A 27,548-nucleotide genomic window follows, 5' to 3' on the forward strand; every position below is an offset into this window, starting at 1 on the left:
ATACTATCTTAGTCAGGATGAGCTCAAGTGTGTTGTTAGTTGACTTGGCTTCACCATTCCCATGGGGATAGTAGGTAGTGGAGACGGTATGCATGATTTTGAATTCCTTCTTAAGAGACTACATCACATCATTAAGGAAATGTGTCCCTTGGTCACTCACAAGCTACAAAGGGCATCCATACTTGCATAGGATATTTTCAAAAAGAACTTAGCAGTACTCCGAGCCGACTTGTCTCAGAGTGCCTTAGCTTCTACCCACTTAGTAGCATAGTCAATGTCAACAATGATGTATTTATTCTAAGTGCAACTGGCTAGTTTGAAAGGACCAACAAAGTCCAAATCCCATCTCTGAAAAGATTCCCATGGTTGAGTGGGTTGAAAGGGCATATATTGATTAGTCAATAGGCGTCCAGTGCATTGACAAACATCACATTGTATGCACTTAGGCTGAGCATCCTTGAACAAGGTTTCCCACCACAAACCTACTTGTAAGAGTTTTCTAGCAGTCAACTCCCCTTGAAAATGTCCACCTGACAGACCCGAGTGAGCTTCTTGCAACACAATGGCTCGTTCATGTGGCAAAACCCATCTACAAAGAACTCCATCTACACACTATCGATATAGTTGTCCATCGATCAAGGTGTATTTCCAAGCCTTCAAGGCCAATTTCTTGGGTTTATCCTGAGGCATTTTATTAAGAAACGTGCCCTTAGATAAATAATTTATCAACTTGGCATACTCATTATCACAATAATCCACTGCAAAAAGTTTAGCAATAATTTTAAAGTTGAACTCCTGAAGAAAAAGCATCCAACGAGCAAGGTGTCTTTGGATGATAGTCTTGTTGATAAGATAGAGCTGGGCTTGATGATCCATATAGAACACAAAAAGATTACTGAGTAGATAATGCCTTAGTTTCTGCACACTAAATACCATTCCCAAAGCTTCTCGCTCTGTAGTGCTGTAATTTAATTGGACTCTATAGGTTTCAACAATCAGCTAGCATAGTATACTGGATAATCCAAGCAAACATGTGGTTGGGCCATAATAATGCCTAAGACATAGTTGGAAGCATCTACATGCACATGGAAGATGGCATCCCACCTTGGTTGCCTTAGAAGGAGTAGCCATGGCTTGACCTTTCAACTCATGGAAAACTTCCGTTAATTTGGCATTCCACTCAAACTTAGCATGTTTCTTTGTCAACTCATACAAAGGCACTGCAATTCTAGCAAAGTCCTTAATGAACCTTCGATAGAAGCTAATAAATCCCAAAAAAGAATATAATTGAGTTAGATTCTTGGGCTCAGGCATCTGATGTATTGCTTTGATCTTACTTGGCTCGGTTCTTATGCTATGTTTAGAAATGATGTGACCAAGTAATATTCTAACTCCAACACAAAACACACTCTTAGCAGGGTTCAATGAGATACTCGCATGTCTGCATCTCAGAAAAACCCTCTCCGAGTATCCAAGGTTATCTACATTTGAGGAATAGACACAAAAGTCATCTAGATAAATCGCAATGAGATCAGTGAGGTAATCTCGAAAAGTTTATGGTTAATCTCATAAAGTTTCAACCATAAACTTCTAAAAGGTTGACAGAGCATTTCTCAATCCAAAAGGCATAACCTTAATTGCTTAAGCTCCCCATTCTGTGATAAAGGTAGTCTTGGACTGATCTTTAGGAGCCCTTGTGATTTGGCTATAGCCACTGTAACCATCCATGAATGAGTACATCTTATGTCCTGCAATTTCATCCAAAATTTCAGCAGTAAAAGGTGTAGGAAATAGATCAGGGACTGTGTGTGCATTCAATTTCCTATAGTCCACACAGACTCAGAGATTGCAAATTGCCATTTTTTTTTATGCACAACCACAATAGGAAAGAGCCAATCACTACGATCAATGGCATAAATGAACCCAGCATGTAGGAGTTGATCCTTCTTGGATTTTACCTATTTGGCATAGTTAGGATTAATTATGTACCTTTGCTATCGAATCAGATTAGCCTCTAGCACCAAAGGTATCTTGTGTTGACACAACTCAAGAGGGACTCCCCATAAATCTATGTAACTCCATGCAAATACATCCTTGTATTTAGCAAATAAATCATTCCGAGTTGCTTGAAAGAAAGATTGGCACTTACTATTACCGTAGTAGGATGTTCTTGTGTTCCAAGGTTTAGTTCTTGTGTTGGCTCCGGAACCAACTGTTTAGTACCAAGTTGAGTGTGACACCTTGGCAATTGCTCGTTCCCCTTCAATATCCTCAATAAAGTTACTCAGGAAGAGATATTTTTGCTTAATAATCCGCTCATCCTTCAACTTTTGTTTGATGTCTGCAGCCACTTGGAAAAGAGATCTTTTTGCTTAGCAATCTGCTCATTCTTCAACTTTTGTTTGATGTCTGCGGCCCCTTGGAAAATGTCTATCTCACCTATAGTAAAGTTACTTAGGAAGAGATATTTTTGCTTAACAATCTGCTCATCCTTCAACTTATGTTTGATATCTTCAGCCACTTGGAAAATGTCTATCTCGCCTACAAGAACTCCATCAATTGTGACTCGACATCCTAAGGAAATGGATTTGTAACCTCCATATTCTTTGGTTGACAACAACTACACACATCTTGACTATCTGTCTTGATGATCATCTCTTCTGATGGAGTACTTTTACACTCTTGAGCCAAGTTCTTCCCAATAAGATTGGATAGGCATGTTGTTCCATAGCAATCACAATGAAACTAGTTGTATAATAGATCATGCCTATCAAGATGACCACATCCTGCAATGGGCATGCAACATACCTTTGGGGTCAACTAGTCGTTGATGTACCATGCGCACTTAGAAAGGTGATGGATTTTATGACTTGAACTTCAGTCTCTAAGCAATCTCTTCAGAGATGATGTTCACTCCTCCTGAACCCCCATCCACTATTTCTCCCGGTATGGTTGTTTCTTAACCTTGATGATGGTAATCATTGGAACTTCCTCATCAACTACCAAAGTATCAATCACAACTATAGTTGCTAAGGATTGCACCTTTTTACCTGCATATTCTTAAATATATCCCATGCTCGAGCTAGCTTTGTGCTAAACTCTTGTGAAGTACTTGGTTTTGTTTCATTTGCCTTAGACGTTGCGTATTCTCCTCTCACAGATTGCTGAGTCTATTCGAGCATTTCTACTACTGGATCTTTTCCCTTTAACTCCCTTGCAAATTTGGCTACCAACTCCTTTTGAGCCTTCTAGTTGATGAATTTACTCAAGGCATTTGTGTATTCGGTGATTGCCACTTGAGCCTTGCGATCGGGCGACGACTTGAGCATCAACTACATCTGGAAGCTCGGCTACAACTACTAGGCATCCTAGATCCACTTCTTTCCTTTCCATGTTATTCTTAAGGAACTTTAAGTGTTCAGCCTAAATTGGATAATTAGACAGTAACTTATTTTCTCCACAACAAAAGCACTTAATATTAGATGGGGCGGTCTTCTCCTTACCATTCTTTCCTTTATCCTTCTGCTTGGGTCATGGTGGCTTACCGCTTCATGGTGGAGCATTAGCCACCAATTAGTTTGCTAACACTTGGCAATTTTTACCATTGAACCAACAATCCGAGTCATCCATCATGCCCAAAATTGGTGCAGGTGTTACAATACTTAGTCTTCCATTCCTCTTCCACATGTCCACCCTTGGAAAACTTGTTACACCATTTATCATGGTTACCTGGCTTACCTCGAATGCCCAATTCTTTTAAGGCCTTCTTTAGCCTAGTTTTTAGTTTGTCTTTCTTGGTTGGTGTCTTCTCGGTATCACTATCAATATTTTTCTTCTTTGCCTTACTTTTTGAGCCTTCACTCTTCTCCAAAGCAACAGCTTAATCTAGCAATTCCTCATAGGTTCTAGTTGGATTGAAAATCTCTAGCTTGTGCAAATCTACCTGGGTACAGCCTATGATTCATCGGGCTCACATAGACTTGTCATTAGGAACCATGCTCAACTGGTTGATGAGAGATTGCATTTATGGCACAAATTATTGGATAGACTCTCCCTTGTTCTACTTCAGCTCACTAAGCTTTGTCCTCACATCTTCTTCATTGATCTTCTACCAAAATCTTCATAGGAATGCTTTGGACATTGCATACCAATTGGAGAAGTACCCAATTGGGAATTGATTGAACCATCTCTCAGCAATTTTTATAAGGAAAATATTCCATATACTCTTCATCTGTTGTTGCACCATTGATGTGACAAAAGCACAAGAAGCTCTGCAAGTGACTGTAGGGGTCTTCATCATCCGTGCCTTGAAAATTTGAAACTTTACCTTGATGTTGGAGCTGAACTTAGATTTCTATACTCCAAAACTTGAGTAGGTAGGTCATCCACTCGAAAGGACCAAATCACTAGCTTCCACATGTCATAACTGCCTTCATGGGTGTGAGGTCGATGTAGACTCTCCCTGAATTGGTTGATGGTATCTTTGGGCCTCAAAGGTACAATTTGCCGTATGATTGTTGGTTGAGTAATATTTCTATCTATTGTGAGGGGAACTCAGGCAAACTGCCTTAGTTGCTCCTCATTCAACTCGGGTCTTCGGTGGCATCTCTCTCCATCAGAAGCACACCACTCTTCCTAACAGTGGTTCTTTGTCCATCAGTTGTAGGTGGTCTTCTACCTTCATGTCTTTCTTAACACAATCCCTTTGGAAAAGTCATCGATTACTGTCGAAGACGCTCTCTTCATTCTCTAAGTTGGTCTTTCCATTCATTTTGATATTCTACTAAAGAAATTTCCATCTACTCGAAATCTAGACTCTCCGTAGATGAGTGCTCGAATTCCACTTGCCACGGTAGACCTTCTTCCATCAATCTTCTAGGTCGCCTCGACCCAACTCCATCGTTCCATCCTTCTCACTCTGCATAGTCATCGACTTCCACCCCTAGGGTAGCATAGCTGAGTCTCTCTCATACATGTCGCTCCTATTGGACAGTTGCTTCTACCAGCCTCCTTCAGGCATTGAGCTCCTATTCCAAGACCGCTCCACTTCTCATGGTTGGATGTAACCAATTCCTTTGGCTAAGGTAATCTTCATGCCTAGCCGCATATCTTCTTCATCTTTCTAAGCATTTGTTATCCATTGATAAGGAAGAAAGTATCCGAGTAGTAGCCCTAGTACGCTCCGTATTCCACACGTAGGTCTTCAAGCACACCACCAGTTGATTCCACTCATATAGAGTCACTTGGATGAACTTCCTGTAGTAGCCCACTATTCCCAGCAAACTGTTTTGCTTCATCAATCACTGGTTAACATGAACCCTTCTAACCTCGACACTGAGCTTACTAAATCAATTCTCTAAATCTCCTATTAACAACTTGTCAGAGCTCGAGATCCAATAAACGATATCCCCCGCAGGATCACCAGAATGTTGATGCTCCGGTTCTCTCACCCAAGATTCTCAAAAAAGGTGCTCGGTGCTAACCCAACCCGGTGTTGTGCTTGGTGAAGATGCTTTCTCTTGCAGTCTCATAACAGGAGTGCTTGGGTGCAAAACAGGTGTCAACATATACACTTAGAGGTCGGGTTTAGCTATTGTAGGAGAACCGTATGATGACGGGAGAATATCGAGTCGCATTCATAATTAAGAACACTTAGAAGAATATGGAGTGCATAACAGTAATAGAGTCAAATATATAGACAAGCAAAATCAACTTGTATTGAAATCATTGAACTATATGGAGTACAACTAAGCCGCCTCGGCTTGCAAAGAACACTCCCTATCCTAGCAATCTCAAGTTAAATGAAGACAACTCGACACACTACTCTCTTGTTCTCTTCTTTACCTGTTACAAAGCATATCAATCTACCTAGCCACCTTCTAAACGGACAGTGCGCCAACTCGCCTCTGCCGATAGGTGGTAATACCGAAATCTCTTGCAGCTCTGGTACAAAATTGGTGCTTAGTTGAGACTCCACCGCTTCCATCCGAGGCCAGCACTCGATGACCACACTTAGGCATAATTTCATACTAGCCTAATCTGAGGGCTAACATCGTCAATGCACTGCCATTTTACTCCCAAAACCTCCAAAATCTCCCTCTCTTCCATTAACCAAATGTCACTAAAGAGTCCTTCATCTTGCAAACTTATTATAGTGTCCCAACTCTACATATATTTACTTATGTATACATATTTACACATACATATTTACATATATTTACTTATGTATACATATCTACACATAGATATTTACATATATTTACTTATCTAATCAAATAAACTCAATATGCATATATATATATATATATATATACTTAAATGCACCTACATGTGAACAATAATCTATTTGTTTAGATGTACATGCATTCACATATGTGTCTTTATGTGTCCTTATGTTAATGCATTGATGTCCTTCATGATGAGAGCGAGTATTTCAAGTAACTAACATTGTAGGGGGGGGGGGGGGTTGGAGTATAGGCCAGCCAATGAAGCGGGGTAAGATTTTGGGGAGTTTTGAGAGAAAAATGGCAGCGCATTGACACGCTGCCATTTTCTCCCAAAATCCCCTAAAATCTCATCCCCTTCCATCTACCAAAAGTGAACAAAAATCCTTGCATCTTCAATGCTATCTAACATCACTAGATCAGGGTTAATATAATTTCCCAAGTTTACATGAATACACAGACTACATACCTAGGTAAGAATGATATCCATGTGCCTCAAACAATATAAATTATTTGTGTGTCTAAATGTATACAATTATCTATGTATACAGACATATATATACACTTATGTATACACATATGTATACTTATTTATATACTTTTGTCTAAATATACAGACATATATATGTATATGCAGCCACTGCATATGTCCATGATGAAACTAGCATGTCCAGTAGTTAACAACATATGGGGTGTGCTTTTGTAGTGTAGGCCATCCAATGAAGAGGGGTTTTGGGAGGAAAATGGCAACGCGTTGACACGCTATCATGTTGCTCCCCCAAAACCCCAAAAAATCTCATCCCTTCCATCTATTAAATGTGAAGAGAAAATCTCATCCCCTCCCAACTATACATGCATACAAAGACTATACACATAAATGAGAATTGCATCTGTTTGTGTAAAATTATCTATGTGACTAAATGTATGTGTATCTATATGTCTATCTATACACATACGCATACACATCTATATCTATATATATATCTATGCCTTTATATACATATGCATCTATATCTATAAGCATCTATGTGTCTATCTCTAATATTATTTATGTGTCTATACATATGCATCTATATCTATAAGCATCTATGTGTCTATATCTAATATTATCTATGCCCATATTTGTTTCATGGTTTATATGTGTTCTCAACTACACACATAGATAAGAATGATATGCATGTGCATTTGAGTATGTGTCTATATCTCCATGCATGTCCATCAATATCTCTATGCATCTATATGTCTATTTATACATATGCATCTATATAACTATAGATATATATACAATTACCTATGCATCTACATATGTTTCTAGTATTATCTATATTTGAAAATTCTATATTATTTATGCCCATATTTTGTTTCTAATATGCAAAAATGTAATAGATTATATGCACATACTCATCGGAAATAATCATCCATATGTACATTCAAAGAGGCCTATATTTGTAGCTTACTCTGATAAAAAGGACAACACATTGATGCGCTGCCCATTTTATCAAAATGAGCAACAAATATAGGCCCTAGTGATTAAGATGCCTTGCAATCTTCCAAGTTTTGCTACTTTTCGGCATGCAAATTTGATGCTTGACTCTCCAAAAAGGCAGGGCATTGACGCGCTACCCTTTTTGGTGTGTCAAGCATCAAATATGCACCCCAATACAATCCACAAATCAGCTCATTCATGCAAGTGAGGCATAATCTGTTCAAGACTTTGATGTCGAGGGACATGGATTGGGAAGCAAAAATGACCGGGGATGGTGGAAGCTAAGAGTTCAAGGCTACCATGGATTGGAAAGTAAAAATGATGCTCAAGGCACTGAAAAGGGTAGCACGTCAACGCGCTACCTTTTTCAGTGCCTCAAGCATCAAATTTGCTCTCCGATCCATAGTAGCCCTTTGGAACATTTTTCTTTGGCTTCCTTCGTACTGAGCGTAGTCTTGCTCAATGAAACATGTAGGAATTAAACACAGCAATGTTCGCTAGCAGTGGCACCTTTTTGGTTGGTTGTTATTCTTGTTTTGTGAAACATACATATCTTTTAACATAATGATTCAACGATTCTTAACTGAACAAATGCAATAGCCATGCCATCCTTTCATTCGTTTGTAAGCGTCTCCATCTATCCGTTTGCTCATTTGTTTATTAGGACAAGATTTGTGGAAGAGTTGTGAGATAAAGGGGATCGACACTATTACTTGCATTGTAGTGATGCATTCATCATGCACGCATGGGGTGAAAGTATATGGGGTTGCCTTAACCAGGGGGGAGCATTTTTTATGCTTGAGGCACTAAAAAGGGCAGCGCATCAATAGGCTTCCCTTTTCAGTGCCTCGAGCATCAAAAATGCTCCCCAAAAATGATGAACTTTATCTTCCCTAAGAGCCTCCAACGGGTTCCCTTCCTTCACGCGAATGGTAAAAGCTTAACGACAAATAGGCTAAAAGCAAAATTTCATAGGCCTCTCCTTTCCTCTTTTATATGCAACAAACTATTTGTCTTGCATAGTGAAAGCTCATTAAAATGCTTCACCGCAGTGGTGAGGACTTTCCTTCACAGCACTTAGCGGACTGCATTTCCAACCCTTCATAAACCAAAGGAATGACTATAGAGGGGCAAGCCATAACCTAAGAAGATAGAAGTAAAGAGCTTCCTTAAATGAGATGGTATCCATTATAATGCCTTTATGTGTGGAAAACACTTGGGCACAGAATTTGGCTACTTTACGACAGAGAATACTTGATGTAGTGGATTAGTAAAGGAGATAGAAATAAAGTTGTTGATTTGTCACACACTGTGATTGAAGAGGCTAGGATACACTCTCCAGATATGAATAGACTGATGACAGAACCGATGAGTAGGAGAAGAAAGAGGAGTTCTACATGTTCGATAGCAATCCATGCACTTAACAGTCATCGCCCTGAATACATCACAGTCATGACAAAGAGAGTGATTGATAAAAAATGACACCTTGATTTTACAAACCCAGTCGTTTGTAGAGAGACGAACATTCATGACACTAATTGGGAAAGCAAGAGAATTGAAGCACATAGTGTAGTCACATGCTTTGGTTACTTGACAGAAAGTCAGAGACGATGTGGGGCAATGATCAATGCTATTTGTAGAAGTGCAAGCAATGGTGCTCCAGCACCTTGCTTTAAGGAAGAAGGCAACACTCTAATGGACTGACAGAGCAGCTTTTTTGGTTTTGCAATAGTACTATGACCCATACATAATTCCATTCAAGGTGTTCCTAGGAATTCTCCAAGTGTTTGGAAGGTTGCATGTGGAACATCGACTACTATGGATGAGAGCAAGAGCCTAATAAGGGCAAGAATTGTATTTGAGGCTAATGATGCTATTGGTGTCATTGGGCCCTCCATCTCGTATTCAACAAATCCATACACCAAGCCATGTGCGCCCATCTCGTTGTGATGGAAAGCTAGTGTCATGGGGAACTAACTTGAATACAAAATTCAAAGAAAGGATAAGGCAGTTACAGAGAATGGGGAGGTTGTAAGGTGCATGTATTCCATGTTCATACACTAGGTTCAATTTCGAAGGGGCTTACATATTCTTTCTCAATTTCAGAATTCCCATGGTGTACATGTCTTGGTTTCACGCAAAGGGAAGCAGGTAAAAGTCCTTATTTACTTAGCAAGCACATATACTTTGTATTTATTGTAGTGCAAGGCTTGAGTGATACAGTGCATCACTTTATGCATCAAGCAACCATGACAAAGATTAAGTTATTTCGAGCTCTAGATGGCAAAAGAAGCCCATCTTCCACAGACTAGATGATGTGAAAGACCTTCTGTTGTGCTTTATTGAACATGCGGATTATAGAGATAGGGCTCCTTCCATGTTTTTGTAATGGATGTGAGGATATAATTCTACAAGCATTGGAGGCAAGATATGTGAGCCTGTAATATGAGCAATCCAAGGGGTAGAAGATGTGGTAGATGTAATGTGCTTTTTGCTCTACATGTTTATTACAAAGTTCATTTTGCTTCCATGTTTTTGGATCAGGTGTTTGGAAGATGTGCCTTCTACAAGCATGGAAGGCATAAGTAAATGTAGGATACGAGCACATTTTGGCTATTTTTGAACCATCTATTTTACTTGCTCCTTTGTCATTCTCTCTCCATAAGAAGGACTTTAATGTGTTGTGTAGTCGGCATACAATTCCAAGACCTAGTGGAGCGAGGCCATCAGGAGCAAAGTATGCTAAACGGGGCCATCGAAAGAACAAGGGCCGAAGGAGGAGCCAAGGTAATGAGAAGGAACAGACTCCAGAGGGGAACATTAGAGCGAGGGCACCTCAAAGGAGCAACTAGCACTGGAGCATTCTACTAAGGAGACAGATAAGGGTGATACCTCCAAGGAACAATGGGCAGCTGATTTTGCTTAAGGCGATAGATAAAATTGAGCAAGCTAGTCAACACCTACAAACAAACTATGAAAAAAACCAAACGATAAAATCAAGCACCAATCAAGAAGCACGAAAAAAGATGGAGCCACAAACATTGACGTAGCATGAACACCAAAGTTGATCCAATTCATTACAAGAATACAAAGGAAAGGAATCAATAACTAAGCACAGAGAGCAAATCAATGAAAGTGTATGAGATCCAAAAATAGATCTAGGTTCAATCATGAGCAACAATACAACAACACAACCAACTGCAAGTCACTCCCCCCACATTTGGACAAACACAAAAAAGAAGAAAAACCTAAAAACCACACATACCCTAAAATTAAGACAAAACTAGCAGGTGAAGGAGAACCAACCACAAAGTATGGTTCAACAACTCCAATTCAATGTTAATGGCTTGTTTCTTCTCCAATTTCAAGCCATAGGCTTGAGCATGCCCAACAATGGGAATCAGAGGCACTTAATAGGCTTAGGAAGTTGGAGATAACAATAATAGAAGGAAGAAATCCTTGCATACAAAGTTTGCTTGTCCAAGGGAGTATGCTTGTCTTACCAACCACGGGCATACGAGGCATCCCTCACTAGCCATATGTAAAGAGGTAAGAGAGAGGCATTGTAAACATCAACCAAAACGAGCCACAACTAAAGAGAGGAGAGGGTAGAGTTGAGGAGGAAATCAAGAATGCCTAAGCCATCTCTCCTGAGCAAGGCTATATGCCAATGGTAGGTAGGCCCTTGGCTCCTTGCCATGATGAGCCAACTAGCCTCCATGGGCAACAACGCCCCAAAAGGTGTAATGTGGAGCAATGAATTCCAAAGACACATAGTAATCAAAATAGAAGCTTGGGAATTTTGACACAATCTTTTCCAACACATGGAGACCCAATCCTAACCCTTGCTCCATGTCCAACAAAACAACTTGACGATGAAGAAAACATGAGGAAAGCTTCTCACACATGAAAGCAAGCTATAGCATTTGATTTGTGCAGCAAAACAAAGCAAGCAATCATTAGTCGATGCTCATGAAGGTTGAGGTTATCAAAGCAACCAAGTGACTTAATGAGAGAAACACATACTATATCAAATAGAGGAAATACTCTCCCTATACCCACAAGCAAATTTTGTCATATCCGTTACAGAAAAGAATGTCAATAGATCGATAACAAGCTCAAAAGTTCAAGCTCTAATGTTGCAAATCATAGACGAAGTGCCTTGCAAGTGAAAGGGGTTATATTATGCAAAGCAACAAAGGCAAAGCATCGAAGCTTTCAATATCAAACCAAATAAATGGGGCCTCGAAACTGTCATAAAAGTGCAATCAAGTTAGATAATATTCAATATCTTGGTCTGCATATAATGGCTTCGTGTAGATGGTACAAATACAGCAAATTCAAAACATTTACTTGTGAAAGCTGCAAGTTTTAGTTTTTCCCAAGCTGAAATGCTCGCACTCAATGGAGGAGTATCTCCATACATTGAGATTTAAGTTCAGGAGCCTCAGAGAAATGGGACTCATGTCATCTGAATAGAAGAACGTTCTGTACTCTTGCCAAAGCTCCAGTACCCAAGCACAAACAGAAAAAATGTATAAATCCCAGTTCCCATCCAGACAAATCTCAAGTACCCCTAATCCGTACAGATTGTCGAGCTACAAAAGCCTCATAAATGTGCTACATGAATAAGAAACAAATACAAGAATGCCACTACATTTTGTGCCTTGCCAAAGCTCCGGTACCCAAGCACAAACAGGAACAAACGTTACAATTCCAATTCCCATCCAGACAAATCTCACATACCCTACCTACATAATATGTCGACTGCTAATATCAACCACTATGAACACGAAAGCTAAAAAACACTTGGAAAATAGATTGAAAGGCGAAGTCTGATAGGAACTTCCTTTCCCTCTTCCTCAATTAAGTAGAGATTTCTTTCACTAAAGGAAAAAACGATTTTGGCACATTCTCACGCCGATTGCTATTGATACAGCAAAAAATTGGGGGGGTTACACAACAGCAATGTCCATCATGGGACCAAGTCTCAAAATTGCCTGAAAATATTTGCAACTACAGTGTGACAAGGACAGGACGTAAAGGAAAAACTGTACATTTTTAAAAGCCACAACACATGCTTCTGGGAGCGTGTTTGCACATGCCTGCTTCTGACATGCCCGTGCAGAGAATCCTTTCTCGCTGAAATACAACAAATTTAGTTAGCTTCCAGTATGAGAACCTTCAATCAAGAATAGAAAAGTTTGGAGTATAGCATAGCTATCATTCTGAATTTGAGAAGTATACCAGCAATCTTCTAGAATTCCTTCAAAGATCACGTGTTTTGGACAAATTTAAAGTGTCAGCTAAAACAAAAACAGATCTATCTCACCTTGCTATCTTGCTGCGTGTTCTCACAGCCAAGCTGTGTCATGTATGGAACAGAAATCAAATCCCTTGAAAGTCCCCGTTCCCCAAATTTTGCTTTGCAAATACTCCTTAGGCGGGCAAGGAGCACATGACTTGTGTGCACCAATGACCCAAGAGCCCATAGAAAGAAGACCTGGTTACTCCAAGCCAGGCACATGACACCAATGCCGGGAAAAAAATCAATTGCACATCCAACCCTAAAAGTGTAGAGCAGCAGTAGCATTGCTTGACTTGCTTTTCCTTTCCAACTATAATTTACAGGATGCCCCGTTACATATTCAATTGTGAAATCCTTTGAAGGATTTGAGCGGCTAGCTTATGTATCTACTCACAGAAATGGATGATTGCAAAATCGTGTGCCTGGGCTAACCATGTGGCAGCAAGCCAATGACCACAAATTGTCAAATCCAGGATCAGTGATACCTCCAACAGGCAAGGTTATTCATGTGAGAGCTGGCTGTAACATCTGACAACTGTCATATATCCAAGTCACAAATTCACACGAACTGTTTTGGATTGCTGTATTTCAAAATCACTTGCAAAGCTGAAGCCCTTGGTCTGACAGTACCATGGCCTACAAAAGCATTAGCCCATGCCTGCAGAAGTCTCTGCTGTGCGCTGTCTCATCATTTCCATTACAGCAGCTCTACGGCGAGATTCCATCTGCCGCTGGAGTCGCCTCAAATGTTCTTTCAGATCTCTATATAACAGTTTCCACATGTTAACAATACAGAATATTCAAAGACAAATTTTGTACATACAAGCAGTAAGGTATAATTATGTAAATAAAGTGGAAAACTCACTTGCAACGAGGTACTCGACATTCAGATTCCTTGCAGGCACGAGCATGCAGCTGCAGGAGATACCACATCTTCTTGCATAAATGGCACCCTCCTGATGCACGGGTCTTACAATTCATGCCATGCCGAAAAAGCCCTTTGACTCTACGGCAATTGGGATAATGACATTGTGAAGAGCCACACTGTGAAGCGTGAACTAACAGATCCAACATCTTGCGAAGCTGTCCAAAATTCAAGAGCCACAACCTGTTAGTCTCTCTCTCTCTCTCTCTCTCTCTCTCTCTCTCTCTCTCACACACACACACACACACACACATTGTGAAGCATGTACTAATAGATCCAACATCTTGCGAAACAGTTAAAAATCCAAAGCCACACTCTGTTAAGAGCCTCTCTCTCTCTCTCTCTCTCTTCTCAACATGGGGAGACAGATCACTTGAGTGATGATATCACTTGTCAAACAGCGGGCCACATCACGGAGATTACAGAGGAGGGATGAACTTTGACAGGCCGAGCACCAGCAGTGACCTATCACTGCCTTTCTTTCTCCACAGCCAAAAAACTCGGAAGCTACTTAAAAGAAGCCTTGGAACACCGCAACAAAGTACTCAGAATAGTGCACAAGCTAGCTCAAAAAGTACTCACTACATAACAAGTTTGTAACATTTTTCTTTTACCACATGTAGAAGGCCACTATTAGCTCATAGCAGCCACCAGTCCCATAGATCCTGGAGGGTTTCATGCAGACTTTAATACAATCATATCATATCATCTGATCCTAGAGGGTTTCACATGGACTTAAATACAATCATATCATATCATCTCTCTCTCTCTCTCTCTCTCTCTCATATCCTAGAGAGAGACCTAATAATCAACCTTGGGAAGACCAAGGTTATAGTCTTCAACGCCTCACATGCAATGCTCCGTCGACTCAGCTTCACTTATCGAGACGAGCCAATGGAGATAGTGCAGCCCTACACCTATTTAGGAGCAGTCTTCACAGGACCCCTTTTCACTATGACACATGCAGCCCGTGCACGACTCACACACGGGCGAGGTGCTCTAGTCCGATTGGAGAGACAGTGCTTCCAGGCACACTTTCAGGATCCACCGACGAAGTGCTGGCTCTTCGATACACTAGTGCAACTGACTGCCATGTATGCACAACCCTTCTAGGGATGTGACCTACCGATAGCAGAGTGGAGGAGATTCGAGTGGCTACAGGTGACTATGAGATCTAGGATGATTCGTAGCAAACCCTCAGTCCCGCATGAGATAGTACAGGCAGAATTCGCCATGATACCACTTCAGATTGATGCCATCTTCCAAACAGTGACATTCATTCACTGAGTCTGGGACTTACCCCAGTGGAGACTACCGAGGTTGGCTCTGGAGTCATACAGATGACTAACATGGTATGCACGTATATCCACATGGTTTGCCAAACACGGGATTCAGATGGACAAGCTCCCTCCCTATTAGTACAGTATGGATGCATCCCCTGAGTCGATCCCACGAGATGAGATTAACGTATCATACGGTCAAACCTCCTCCAGCTCCACACATCTCCGGCTTTGGGGGGAGATCAGGAGCTCCCCACCAAGACCCAATTCTACCGCGACCATTTCTTGAGTGTCTCGAAGGAGGGATTCATCATCAGACCCTCGTATCTAGAGGACAGAGGAGTCTCACACGCACTGAGGATCGCCATTGGGTAGATGCGGGTTTCATCCCATCAGCTGAGGATTGAGGAGACCACGCCCTCCTCCGCCACCACAGCGTGAGACGGCCAATAGACGCAGATCCGAGACATTTTGTCGCTCTTAGACGAGCCACCAAAGTGCCGGGTTTCGGATTCTGAGTTCCAGTCCCAGTTCCAGATCTCTTCCTAGTTCAGATAGTACATGATATGACATGACATGATATGATATGATATGACATGTCTTGTATTTGATTTTGCTTGAGCTATTGAGCCCTTTATTTCAGCATAGTACTCAGCAAGGGCCTTTGCTCCTTTGTGGCTTGTACGAGTTTCTTTCCCCTTTTGGTGTTTTCCGCACTTTGTCCCATAGATCCGCGAGGCTTCTGCGGACGTTAATATATCTTTCTTTCTTTCTTTTCTCTCTCTTGTGTCCAGATCCATTTTAAGCATGCTTTGACACTATATAAGTGAGTCACTTGGCCTGTGAGCTTCCGGCTTCACTTGGAGACGATGCAGACCTCATCCGTGCCTCGGACACTCTTGTCTCAATGGTACAAGACGATGCTACTAGATCTTTCCCCATGACTCGATCCGCAGCACATGTCCCAGCTGGAAGATGCCTCAAAACCCTTGGTTCGATGATAAGTGCAAAGAGATGAGATCTCACCTCATACGTGCCTGAGCCTTGGGCCATCTGACAACAACTGAGACACAGTGGATCCCATGGCGGCTATACGTCGTAAGAGGCGGGCTTTCCTCACACACAGGATGGATGAGGTGATCCAATCATTTTGAGAGGGAGATCCTACCATTGGGTTGGGGCTTCTATTTGAGGGAAAGCCGCCTATTTCCATCACAGATCCACGTGTCTACCGCACACATGCGAGCTCACTTTATGATATCTCTATGCAGGCACCACCCAATATGTTCTCTATGCCCAGACCCACTACTTGTCATTTGTTCACTGCACAGAATGTACAGATTGCACTCGATTAGCTCCATAACCACAGAGCCCAGGTTCATGAGGTGCTACGAATTGAGCATTTCACACATGGGTAGGAGGTCATGACTCCAATTTTAGCGCAGATGTTCAACCACGCAATATGCCACAGCTTCCCATGCTTGGAGTACTACCACTATTGTGCCGATACAAAAAGCAAGGGATCCCATAGACACTGGGAACGACCACACTCTTATGATTGGCCATACTTTGGCCAAGATTTACAGGTCGGTACTAGAGAGGGAGAGCACATGGACAGCGGGCTCTAGGACAAGCGGAATTCCAGAGAGAGCACTCCACTCTAGACCACATATTCATCGTGCGGGCTATCATTGAGGTGAAGTCGAGATCCCAGAAAGTCTATGCTCACTTTGTAGACTTCCGGAAGGCTTTCGACACTGTCATACGATGGTATATGATCAGGAGACTCTAGGAGATGCAGATTCCAAAGATCATGATCTGGGCGGTAATGAGCCTATACGAGTTCATCAAAGGGACAGTTCATGCCCCAAGAGGCCTATCAAATTAGGTTGAGAGCACATCGGAGTGGAGTAGGGATCTTCCCTTTCACCGACTCTCTTCAAACTCTACATTGAGGAGATCACATCCTTTATCGACTGCCTAAGAGGCGAGGGATCACTGCTGGATGATTTGATGATACAAATATTTCTATATGCGGATGGCATAGTCCTCATATCATCTTCAGCAGAGGGACTACAGGGACATCTAGAGGCCCTAGAGGTGTTTTGCACAGAGAGAGACTTGAGAGTTCATCTTGAGAAGACCAAGGTTATGATCTTCAACACCTCATTCGCAGTCTCGACCGACATAGCTTCGCTTACCGAGGTGAGCTAGTGTAGTCTTACACATACTTGGGGGCAGTCTTCACACGGTCAGTTTCACGATGATCCATGCAACCAGGGCACGACTCACATGAGGACAAGGGGCTTTGGCCCGACTAGAGAGGTAGTGCTTTCACGTGCACTTCCAGGATCCGCCGACAAAGGGCTAGCTTTTCGACACCCAATGAGGCTGATGCCACGCATGCAGCATCTTTTTGGGGGAGTGATCTCACGGTGACAGACTTGATTATGGAATCTAGGATAATTCAAAGTAAGCCCTTGGACCCCCATCAGATAGTACAGGCAGAGTTCACCATGACATCCCTTCATATTGATGCCATCTTGCAAACAGTGACATTCCTCCACAAAGTTTGAGCCTTACCCAACTGGAGACTGTCAATGCTAGCACTAGTCATCCAGACGGTTAGCAGAGAGCGGGGTCAATGCAGCATGGTATACATGTGTATCCACACAGTTTGCCCCAGTCAGGATATTCAGATGGACAGGCTTTCCCACTTTCACTACAACATGGATGTACCGCCCAAATTGATCCCACGAGATGAATCATACGGTTACATCTCCTCCAGCCCCATACCTCTTGGACTTTGGAGTTTCCCACCAAGATCCAGTTCTATCACGACCAATACTTGCATAATTGCATCGAAACGTGTTTCAAACCCGTAAGAAACGGACCCAAATGTTTCTAAAACGTTTTGCTTTTTGAAATGCGTTTTTATTCATCAAGTTTTCCCCCCAAAAAAAATATATTGCTGTTTTTTTTTTTACATCAACAGCTTTATCTCCTTTTAAGATGAGGGAACTATCCCCAATACGATTCAGCTCAAGTGAGCTGCGAGCAATATCAGAAAACAATCTCTTGAAGCTCAAGCAAAGTTCCTATTTAGGAGCTCATCTACAAAATGATAATTGGCTTAAGTGGCCAGTCAGCAAGTATTGCTTTATAGGTGTTGGTTATTGATTAATCAATATGTTCTCCACAACTTTGAGTGAACCTTATGATGAGAGCCTTCACTCCTTGTCAACACTGTTGTCCATCATAACCCACCGCATTCTTGAAAATCATGTTGTTTCTTACCATCCAGATAAGTACATCACATCTAAGGGTGGGTCACTCCTCTTGTAATGTAGAAGAGTAGGCCTTGTCATCTCCCAGTAGTGCCATGTTCCAAGAGATGGGGCATCTCTCGTGTAAGCTGAAGCTTGCTTGTTGTAAGTCATAGTCCAAAGTTCTTGAGCTTGGTGGCACAATTAGAGACACTTGTATTCTACCATTCTAACATGTGATTGATGGGAAAGGAAGGAAACCCCATTGAGCCTCACTAGGTCAATCATCAATCCACATAACATTGACATTACAAAGAGCGAAGAGATTCCTAAGATCCCTCATGAAGAGAGTAATATCTACTCCATGCTATATGAGGAGCTCATGACAACTCCTTGTATCACTCGATCCTAGTGGAGCTCCACGTTCATACATGGTACGATGACTTAGATATATATGAGGATTGATCCAATGGTACAGAGGATGAGAATGCTAAGGAGGAGGATGCTTAGGACTTGGAGGCTTAGACATTAGTATTTATTAATTTAGTCCGTGAATCGTGATTCTTTGAGAAATTTGGATGGCTATTGAATGGTGTCTTAGTCATAGATTCTAGGTACTTTCAAAAAGTCCTAAGTGCTTCACATGCGTGTACTGTCACGAGGACGTGATGGCAAAGTGATTAAACTAACCGTCACTGAATTTGGCCTAGGGGTAGTTAACATGTGTGCATGGATAAGTGGACCAAGGAGGAAGGATTCCTTTTGGAATGGTCCCAAGTGCAACTATGCACCAGGCTAGGGGCATTAATTAATGTCCAGACTCCAAAGGGTACCTATGATTAAATGTGCAACAAGTGCAACTCCTAGTGCTATTAGCTTGGTCCTATTCATTAGGGTCATTGGTTTTGTTTACTAGGGTCGTGTTTTAAAAAGTGATCCACTAGAGGTCCTATTTACTAGGGTCACTAGTTCTAAACACTAGGGTCATGACGTAAAAAGTGACCCCCTAGGGGCATTAATTTCCCACGTCCAATTTGCCATGTGTCCTGAGTGTGTGCATGCTTGGGCTGTATGCTTGACTTGTGGCGCATGTGTGTCCCATCTGGAAGCACCTGGAAGGTCTTAGAGCCCTACCCTATCCTACCCTACTGTTTTGGGTCTTCATCCCTACCAGGAGAGTCTTTTGGAGAGTGGCGGATTTTTGCAGCTCTTCCTTTGCTGGCTGAAGACGTTTTTGAAGATTTCTCCGCGACGGGCTGGCATGCTCCTTGGGCCTGGGCGTCCCCATTCTGGACCTTTCCTAAAGCTTTTCTCGACATTCTTCAAGACAGAATGCTTCCTTTTCATTGCCTCAGGCCATATTCCTGGACGCCTCTCTCTTGGCTCCTGTCTGGTGCTATGCGCACTGAATTCTGAGGTTGCTGTGAGCTGGAATCCTCACTTTGGTGGACAAATTCATGGCAGAATTAATGCTGATTGCTGGACAACTTCTCTTGTGACCTTTTCTGGTGTTGGAAGGCAGTCTAGGACAGCTCCCTCCTCCCAGAGTCTCCTATCTGCTGGTCGACCATCCTTTGAGGCTGTTTCGAGCCGAAACAGGCTCCATCTACTGGGTCTTCTTCTTCTGCTTTGCTACTCTTGCTGAGTTTTGGAAGGTTGGATGCCCTGCCATTGGCCCAGAACAGGATTGGGGCACTGGCTGTGATATTCTCTTCCCGGGGAAGCAATGGCAAGCCTTGAACTCAGTGATGGCCTTGATTTGTGTGGATGCATTGCTTGGCATGATGTTGGGCTATTCCGCTTGTGATATGCTTGGCTACTGAAGGGAACCAAGAGGATAGCACTGGGAGTTGGTCACTCGCACAACCACGGGTTGGCATTGTACTGGGTTGCACCTGCGGGTGAGTTCAAGGAGGAAGTCCCTTGTAATTGAACTAATCAGTGAATAAATAAATACTGCAAGGGGTGCCAAGTGTTGGGGCCAACACGTGTCACTGTGTATGCTTATTGAGTAGGGGCATTCTAGCCTCCCTTGTTTTTATGATTCAGTGATGCTATGCTGTGGAATTGTATGCTCTAAGTATCGTGTTTGGGCAATGGGAATGGAACATGGTGGTTGTATTTTGGTGTTGTGAGAAGGTAGAGAAAGATATACTGCCCTTTGTCAGTCAAAGGCCGGTTACATGTAGACCTAGATGAATCCAGGAACATTCCCAAACTCATCCTCTAAAAACACAACATAGTGCAGTTTCAATCTCACGATAGTCACTCATAAGATTGAAAACCATAACTCCATCACGCATAGCAGTGACTAGCTACTATGACATCCCCACTGATGTCATCAGCACCCAACAGTGGGTGTAGACCATAGTATAAAAGTATGCTCTCACACATACAAATTCACATACCCACACATACTTGAGCATCCATTTATGCAAAGTCTTCGTACTGAGTTTCTGTCGGCACTCCGGAGGTGAAGGGCAAACTCAGCCATGACGAAGGCTAGCACTAACGGAGAAGGCTAATCAAAAAGTAGTCCAAATCTCTTCATTCAAGCTACAATTGCTTGTGAAGTCTAAACGATTTCATTTTAGTCTCTCCCAAACGAGCATCTAAATCAAAATCTAGCTGATAGGGCAACGCATCATTAAAGATAGAAAGAATTATTGCAATACCAGCAGGCCACAACTTGGACGAAAACCTCACAAGGTGAAATTTGCATGTCCGCTAATACGGCAGAACCATAGACCTTGATGAATCCACGGACATTCCTAAACTCATCCTCTAAAAACACAACATAGTGCAGTTTCAATCTCACGATAGTCACTCTTAAGATTGAAAACCATAAACTCCATCACGCATAGCAGGGACTAGCTACTATGACATCCCCACTGACGTCATCATCGCCCAATAGTGGGTGTAGACCATAGCATAAAAGTATGCTCTCACACATACAAATTCACACACCCACACATACTTGAGCATCCATTTCTACAAAGTCTTCCTACTGAGTTTCTGTCGGCACTCCGGAGGTGAAGGGCAAACTCAGCCATGACGAAGGCTAGCACTAAAGGAGAAGGCTCATCAAAAAGTAGTCCAAATCTCTTCATTCAAGCTACAATTGCTTGTGAAGTCTAAGCGATTTCATTTTAGTCTCTCCCAAACAAGCATCTAAATCAAAATCTAGCTGATAAGGCAACCCACCATTAAGATAGAAAGAATTATCGCAATACTAGCAAGCCGCAACTTGGATGAAAACTTCACAAGGTGAACATTACATGTCCGCTAATACGGCAGAAGCATAGACCTAGATGAATCCACGAACATTCCCAAACTCATCCTCTAAAAACACAACATAGTGCACTTTAGATCTCACGATAGTCACTCGTAAGATTGAAAACCATAAACTCCATCACGCATAGCAGGGACTAGCTACTATGACATCCCCACTGATGTCATCAGCACCCAACAGTGGGTATAGACCATCGTATAAAAGTATGCTCTCACACATACAAATTCACACACCCACACATACTTGAGCATCCATTTATACAAAGTCTTCCTACTGAGTTTCTGTCGGCACTCCTGAGGTGAAGGGCAAACTCAGCCATGACGAAGGCTAGCACTAAAGGAGAAGGCTAATAAAAAAGTCATTCAAGCTACAATTGCTTGTGAAGTCTAAACGATTTCATTTTAGTCTCTCCCAAACGAGCATCTAAATCAAAATCTAGCTAATAGGGCAACGCACCATTTAAGATAGAAAGAAATATCGCAATATCAGCAGGCCGCAACTTGGACAAAAACTTCACAAGGTGAAATTTGCATGTCCGCTAATACGGCAGAAGCATAGACCTAGATGAATCCAAGAACATTCCCAAACTCATCCACTAAAAACACAACATAGTGCAGTTTCAATCTCACGATAGTTACTCATAAGATTGAAAACTATTAACTCCATCACGCATAGCAGGGACTAGCTACTATGACATCCCCACTGACGTCATCAGTGCCCAACAGTGGGTGTAGACCATAGCATAAAAATATGCTCTCACACATACAAATTCACACACCCACACACACTTGAGCATCCATTTATACAAAGTCTTCGTATTGAGTTTCTGTCGGCACTCCGGAGGTGAAGGGCAAACTCAGCCATGACGAAGGCTAGCACTAAAGGAGAAGGCTAATAAAAAAGTAGTCCAAATCTCTTCATTCAAGCTACAATTGCTTGTGAAGTCTAAACGATTTTATTTTAGTCTCTCCCAAACGAGCATCTAAATCAAAATCTAGCTGATAGGGCAACGCGCCATTTAAGATAGAAAGAATTATCGCAATACCAGCAAGCCGCAACTTGGATGAAAACTTCACAAGGTGAAATTTGCATGTCCGCTAATACGACAGAAGCATAGACCTAGATGAATCCAGGAACATTCCCAAACTCATCCTCTAAAAACACAACATAGTGCAGTTTCAATCTCACGATAGTCACTCATAAGATTGAAAACCATAAACTCCATCATGCATAGCAGGGCTAGCTACTATGACATCCCCACTGACGTCATCAGCGCCCAACAGTGGGTGTAGAACATAGTATAAAAGTATGCTGTCACACATACAAATTCACACACCCACACATACTTGAGCATCCATTTATACAAAGTCTTCGTATTGAGTTTGTGTCGGCACTCCGGAGGTGAAGGACAAACTCAGCCATGACGAAGGCTAGCTCTAAAGGAGAAGGCTAATCAAAAAGTAGTCCAAATCTCTTCATTCAAGCTACAATTGCTTGTGAAGTCTAAACGATTTCTTTTTTTTTTTTTTTTTGCAAAAAAAGACTTCTGTTAAGTATTAAAGAAAACCCTTAGAGCAAGCTCCATACGGGATACACCATGCAATGTATGAAAAGCTCAAGAGCCAAAAAGAAAGGATTAGGGCTGATAGTGCCATCTCAATCTGGTAGAAACCTCCGAGAAAAAGGGAGGACCCCTCCAAACTCGAAGAAAAACAGTCCTCCTAGAAGAGGCTACCCGTGAAGGGCCCTACATGCTAGCCCTAATGGCTATCAACGTGTGAACCGTGTCAGTCCAAATACCCATGAACACCTGTGATGGGTGTATCTGGGTGCCATCCAAGGCCTCTGTACATCTGGCTCTCCAAATGTGCCAAGAGGAAATGCTAGCCAAAATCTCCCAAGAGGTGTCCACTGAAGCATGGCAAGCTCTGAAGGGAGTAAGTGGTACATCCTGAAGAGAGCAGGGCTCTATCACCTGCCGGCGGACCGAGAGTGCCCAAGAAGAAGGCTCACCCTCATAAAGGGCCCAGTAAGGGATAACCATGCGACCGAGCCCCAAGTCATGAAGAAAGGGGTAACGATCTCTCCCAAACGAGCACCTAAATCAGAATCTAGCTGATAGGGCAACGCACCATTTAAGATAGAAAGAATTATCGCAATACTAGTAGGTCGCAACTTGGATGAAAACTCCACAAGGTGAAATTTGCATGTCCGCTAATACGGCAGAAGCATATACCTAGATGAATCCAAGAACATTCCCAAACTCATCCTCTAAAAACACAACATAGTGCAGTTTCAATCTCACGATAATCACTCATAAGATTGAAAACCATAAACTCCATCACGCATAGCAGGGACTAGCTACTATGACATCCCCACTGACGTCATCAGCACCCAACAGTGGGTGTAGACCATAGTATAAAAGTATGATCTCACACATACAAATTCACACACCCACACATACTTGAGCATCCATTTATACAAAGTCTTCGTACTGAGCTTCTATCGGCGCTCCGGAGGTGAAGGGCAAACTTAACCATGACAAAGGCTAGCACTAAAGGAGAAGGCTAATCAAAAAGTAGTCCAAATCTCTTCATTCAAGCTACAATTGCTTGTGAAGTCTAAACGATTTCATTTTAGTCTCTCCCAAACGAAAATATGTGCTATAGAAAATATCATTTTTTGAATTTTTGTATGAGACTTTATTGAAACGTTTCAGAAAAATATGGAGCTTCTAAAACATTTTTGAAACCTGTTTCCTACGAGGCGTTTCTGAAACGCCTGGCAACTACGATTAGTTGAGAGTATCGGAAGATGGACTCATCATCAGACCCAATACCTAGAGAACAGAGGAGTCTCAGATACACTGAGAATTGCCATTGGCCAGATGCACCTACATGAATCCAAACCCTGGCTGATACCGCAATGTCAGCTCCTTTGGCCATATCTAACGGTCACCATTTGAAAACAACCTTTCTCCAAGACAAACAGCTCTGCAGACTGCTAGCCGAGCAAGAAAAGGGAAAGGTGGAAGAGAAAGGAAGTGAAAAATAGAAATAAACGTTAAGGGAGGTCTAGGGTTGCTAAAGGAGTCGATTGGAAGGGAAGGGAGGAAAAGAAAGCAGAAGGGCTGATGGATGTGGAAAGGGGAAAGAGAGGGAAGAAGAGGGAGGCTAGGGTCTACAAACTCCAAAAGAGAGCCCAAGCTGACCATGAAAGCCCCGCTGCTGAGAATAGCAAGGAGAGTCCAAACAGGCCAGCCTCATGAGCACTAGTGTGACAGTGTGCATGACTCTGTGTGTGTGCATGGGCTGCTGCTTTGGTTGTGGCTGTGGTACGGGGCAGGCTCAATGTATGTACCAATTAAGTAGGATTTGGAGTCAGGAAGACAATTACATATGTGTACAGACACCGACACATACAGACACATGCACCTACATGAATCCAAACCCTGGCTGATAGTCATTAGTTCTCATAGCACATGTATCCTCATTCTGCCTCTCTGTTTATGTACATGTAAATACATACACAGAGTAGGGACTGATGAGTATTTGAATCCATGCATGCATAAGTGCCTATACTTGTCATAAACACACACGTGCCTACATGGATCCAAAGCCTTGATAGTACCCAGAGTGTCCATCATTGTGAACAGCAAGCTTAAGAAAGCATTCACTATCCATACCTGCAGGACTCGCTGTTGCCTTGCCTCTTTACTTTGGGCCTCACGTTCCGCAATAGATGGATGAGGTGAAAGCTTGTGTGGATGCTTGACTGAATCATCCTTAGAGTAGCAGGAACTGCACAGGTCAAAGTCAGGACATGTCTCACAACGCCACCCTTGGCCTGTCTCAATATCACGGTGACACATATTGCAGGTGGTCACAAAGGCTGGAGCAGTCGGATTGTGTAAATGATAAAGGACCATCATAGAGGAGTGCTTGGCCCGGCGCAGCGTATCATATTGATAATGATTTCCCTGACAAAGGCTTAAAAAGGCTTGTCGAGTGTCAAAAAACTCACTTTCCATAATCTCATCCTTGTCTTTTGTATCACCCACAGCATCAGCTATTTCTACCTGTGATTCCAACCACAAGCACATCAATGCCTGGACATTGAAACTCCTTATCATAAGAGTAAAAGAAACATTATTTTAAAACAAAAGTCCTCATAGAACACAGCTCATCTTGGACTTTCCAGTGTCCTGCACGTTTTCAGATTGTGATGGTTGGGGGCTTTGTAGGTCTGTTCGCATGTAGCCACAGTATTACAATTCGACGATACATATCCATCTTTCAAGTTTGAAAACACCCATGGTTCTCATACATAAACAGTAGAACACATGCACTACTTTATATTTAGATACTCATGATCATCTAAGACAGGGCACCAAGCCATCCCACATCCATACCATGAAATACATGCTATCCAATTCTTTCCAGTAATATGCATGAAAATACATCACCCACATTATTTACAACCAATATAGACCTCATGGCTTCACAAAGAAAGCGCCATGCCATAATCCTCGTTTCCATATGTAAAAGGCAGACCCAGCTAATACTCTGCTATATACAGGCCATCAACATACATATAAAAATGCACACTACAATTTCGCATGTATGCAATTGCATGCAGGGATGCATTTATCTACGTACATACATACATATGTATGTATGCGTGTGTATGTGTACGCGCATACATATGTATGTATGTGCATGTGTGCGCGCATATATATGGAACAACAAAGTTTCCTATCCCAGTCAAGGAAGTATTTCAGATCAAAACTGTGGCTTTTGAGGTGCATAAGTAAACCATTACAGGCATTGGACTTAGGCTTATTTGTGCATGATTCCCTCAAGAGAGGGACTACTATTCTCCATTATGGAGGCAACAAGTACTGAAACATATGTATGTATGTGCATGTGTGTATGCATGCATATATGCATGTAAGCATAGATTGAAGGATGGATGTCCATATGTATGTATATATGTACTATAGATAGATAGATGGATATGTATGTATTCTTTGTGTGCATCCGTGCATCTCTCTCTCTCTCTCTCTCTCTCTCTCTCTCTCTCTCTCTCTCTCTCTCTCTCTCTCTCTCTCTCACACCCGCTCCGCCCTCACCCGCTCCGCCCTCACCCGCTCTGCCCTCCGCTCCGCCCTCACCCGCTCCGTCCTCACCCGCTCTGCTCCGCCCTCACCCTCACCGCTCTGCTCCGCCCTCACCCGCCCGCTGCTCCACCCTCACCTGCTCGCTCCCTCCCTACCCGCCTAGCCTCCCTACAGCTGCCTCTCCCGCCCACTGCCTCCCCCGCCCGCTGCCTCTTCCGACCCTCCGCTCCTGCTGCTCCCCCCACCCTCCTGTAACCCCTCCCCCGCTTGCAGCTCCTTCGCCCACTGCCCCCCCGCCTGCAGCCCCTCCGACCGCTGCCTTCTCTCCCCCATAATGAAGGACAAAGGGGGATGAGGACAGGGGACTCACGTTAGGCGGGAGACCCTTCGGTCCAAATATACATACACGAGGAGATGGGGAAGGGGAAGGGGAACGGTGACAAGGGAAAAACACAAAAGCAACTCAACTTGGAGGACTTCAACAAACGCAGCAACCGAAGCGGTTTGACAGTGGACAGCACCGCGGCCCAGAAGAAAGGGGCCCACCCAAAGCCCATGCCACTAACCACAGCCTCGACCACTATGATTACCACCACCACCACTTCACCCACCATCATCCACATCCGCCTCATCATCTACGCCACCTCT

The 27,548-nt window shown here is 42.7% G+C and overlaps 1 protein-coding gene across 3 annotated transcripts in view; it reads right to left on the reverse strand.

Moving 5' to 3' along the window:
* Positions 1-12,571: 12,571 nt before the first annotated feature.
* The window catches only part of LOC147901270 (histone acetyltransferase HAC1-like), a 56,967-nt gene continuing 41,990 nt past the window's right edge, over positions 12,572-27,548 (reverse strand). For 2 of the 3 annotated variants that reach the window (XM_087375787.1, XM_087375786.1), the window contains exons 15-18: positions 25,467-25,859; positions 13,884-14,101; positions 13,043-13,780; positions 12,572-12,852 (exon numbers count right to left, since the gene is read on the reverse strand). In XM_087375787.1, the coding sequence (XP_087231913.1) occupies positions 13,666-13,780; positions 13,884-14,101; positions 25,467-25,859 (726 nt within the window). In that variant the 3' untranslated portion in view covers positions 12,572-12,852; positions 13,043-13,665. The remainder of the gene's footprint in view (positions 12,853-13,042; positions 13,781-13,883; positions 14,102-25,466; positions 25,860-27,548) is intronic. The other variant, XM_087375788.1, reaches the window with a different exon arrangement.

The sequence above is a fragment of the Dipteris shenzhenensis genome, chromosome 6 (genome assembly GCF_047967505.1).
Source record: "Dipteris shenzhenensis isolate YYH24624 ecotype China chromosome 6, Dip_SZ_1.0, whole genome shotgun sequence".
Taxonomy (NCBI): Eukaryota; Viridiplantae; Streptophyta; class Polypodiopsida; order Gleicheniales; family Dipteridaceae; genus Dipteris; species Dipteris shenzhenensis.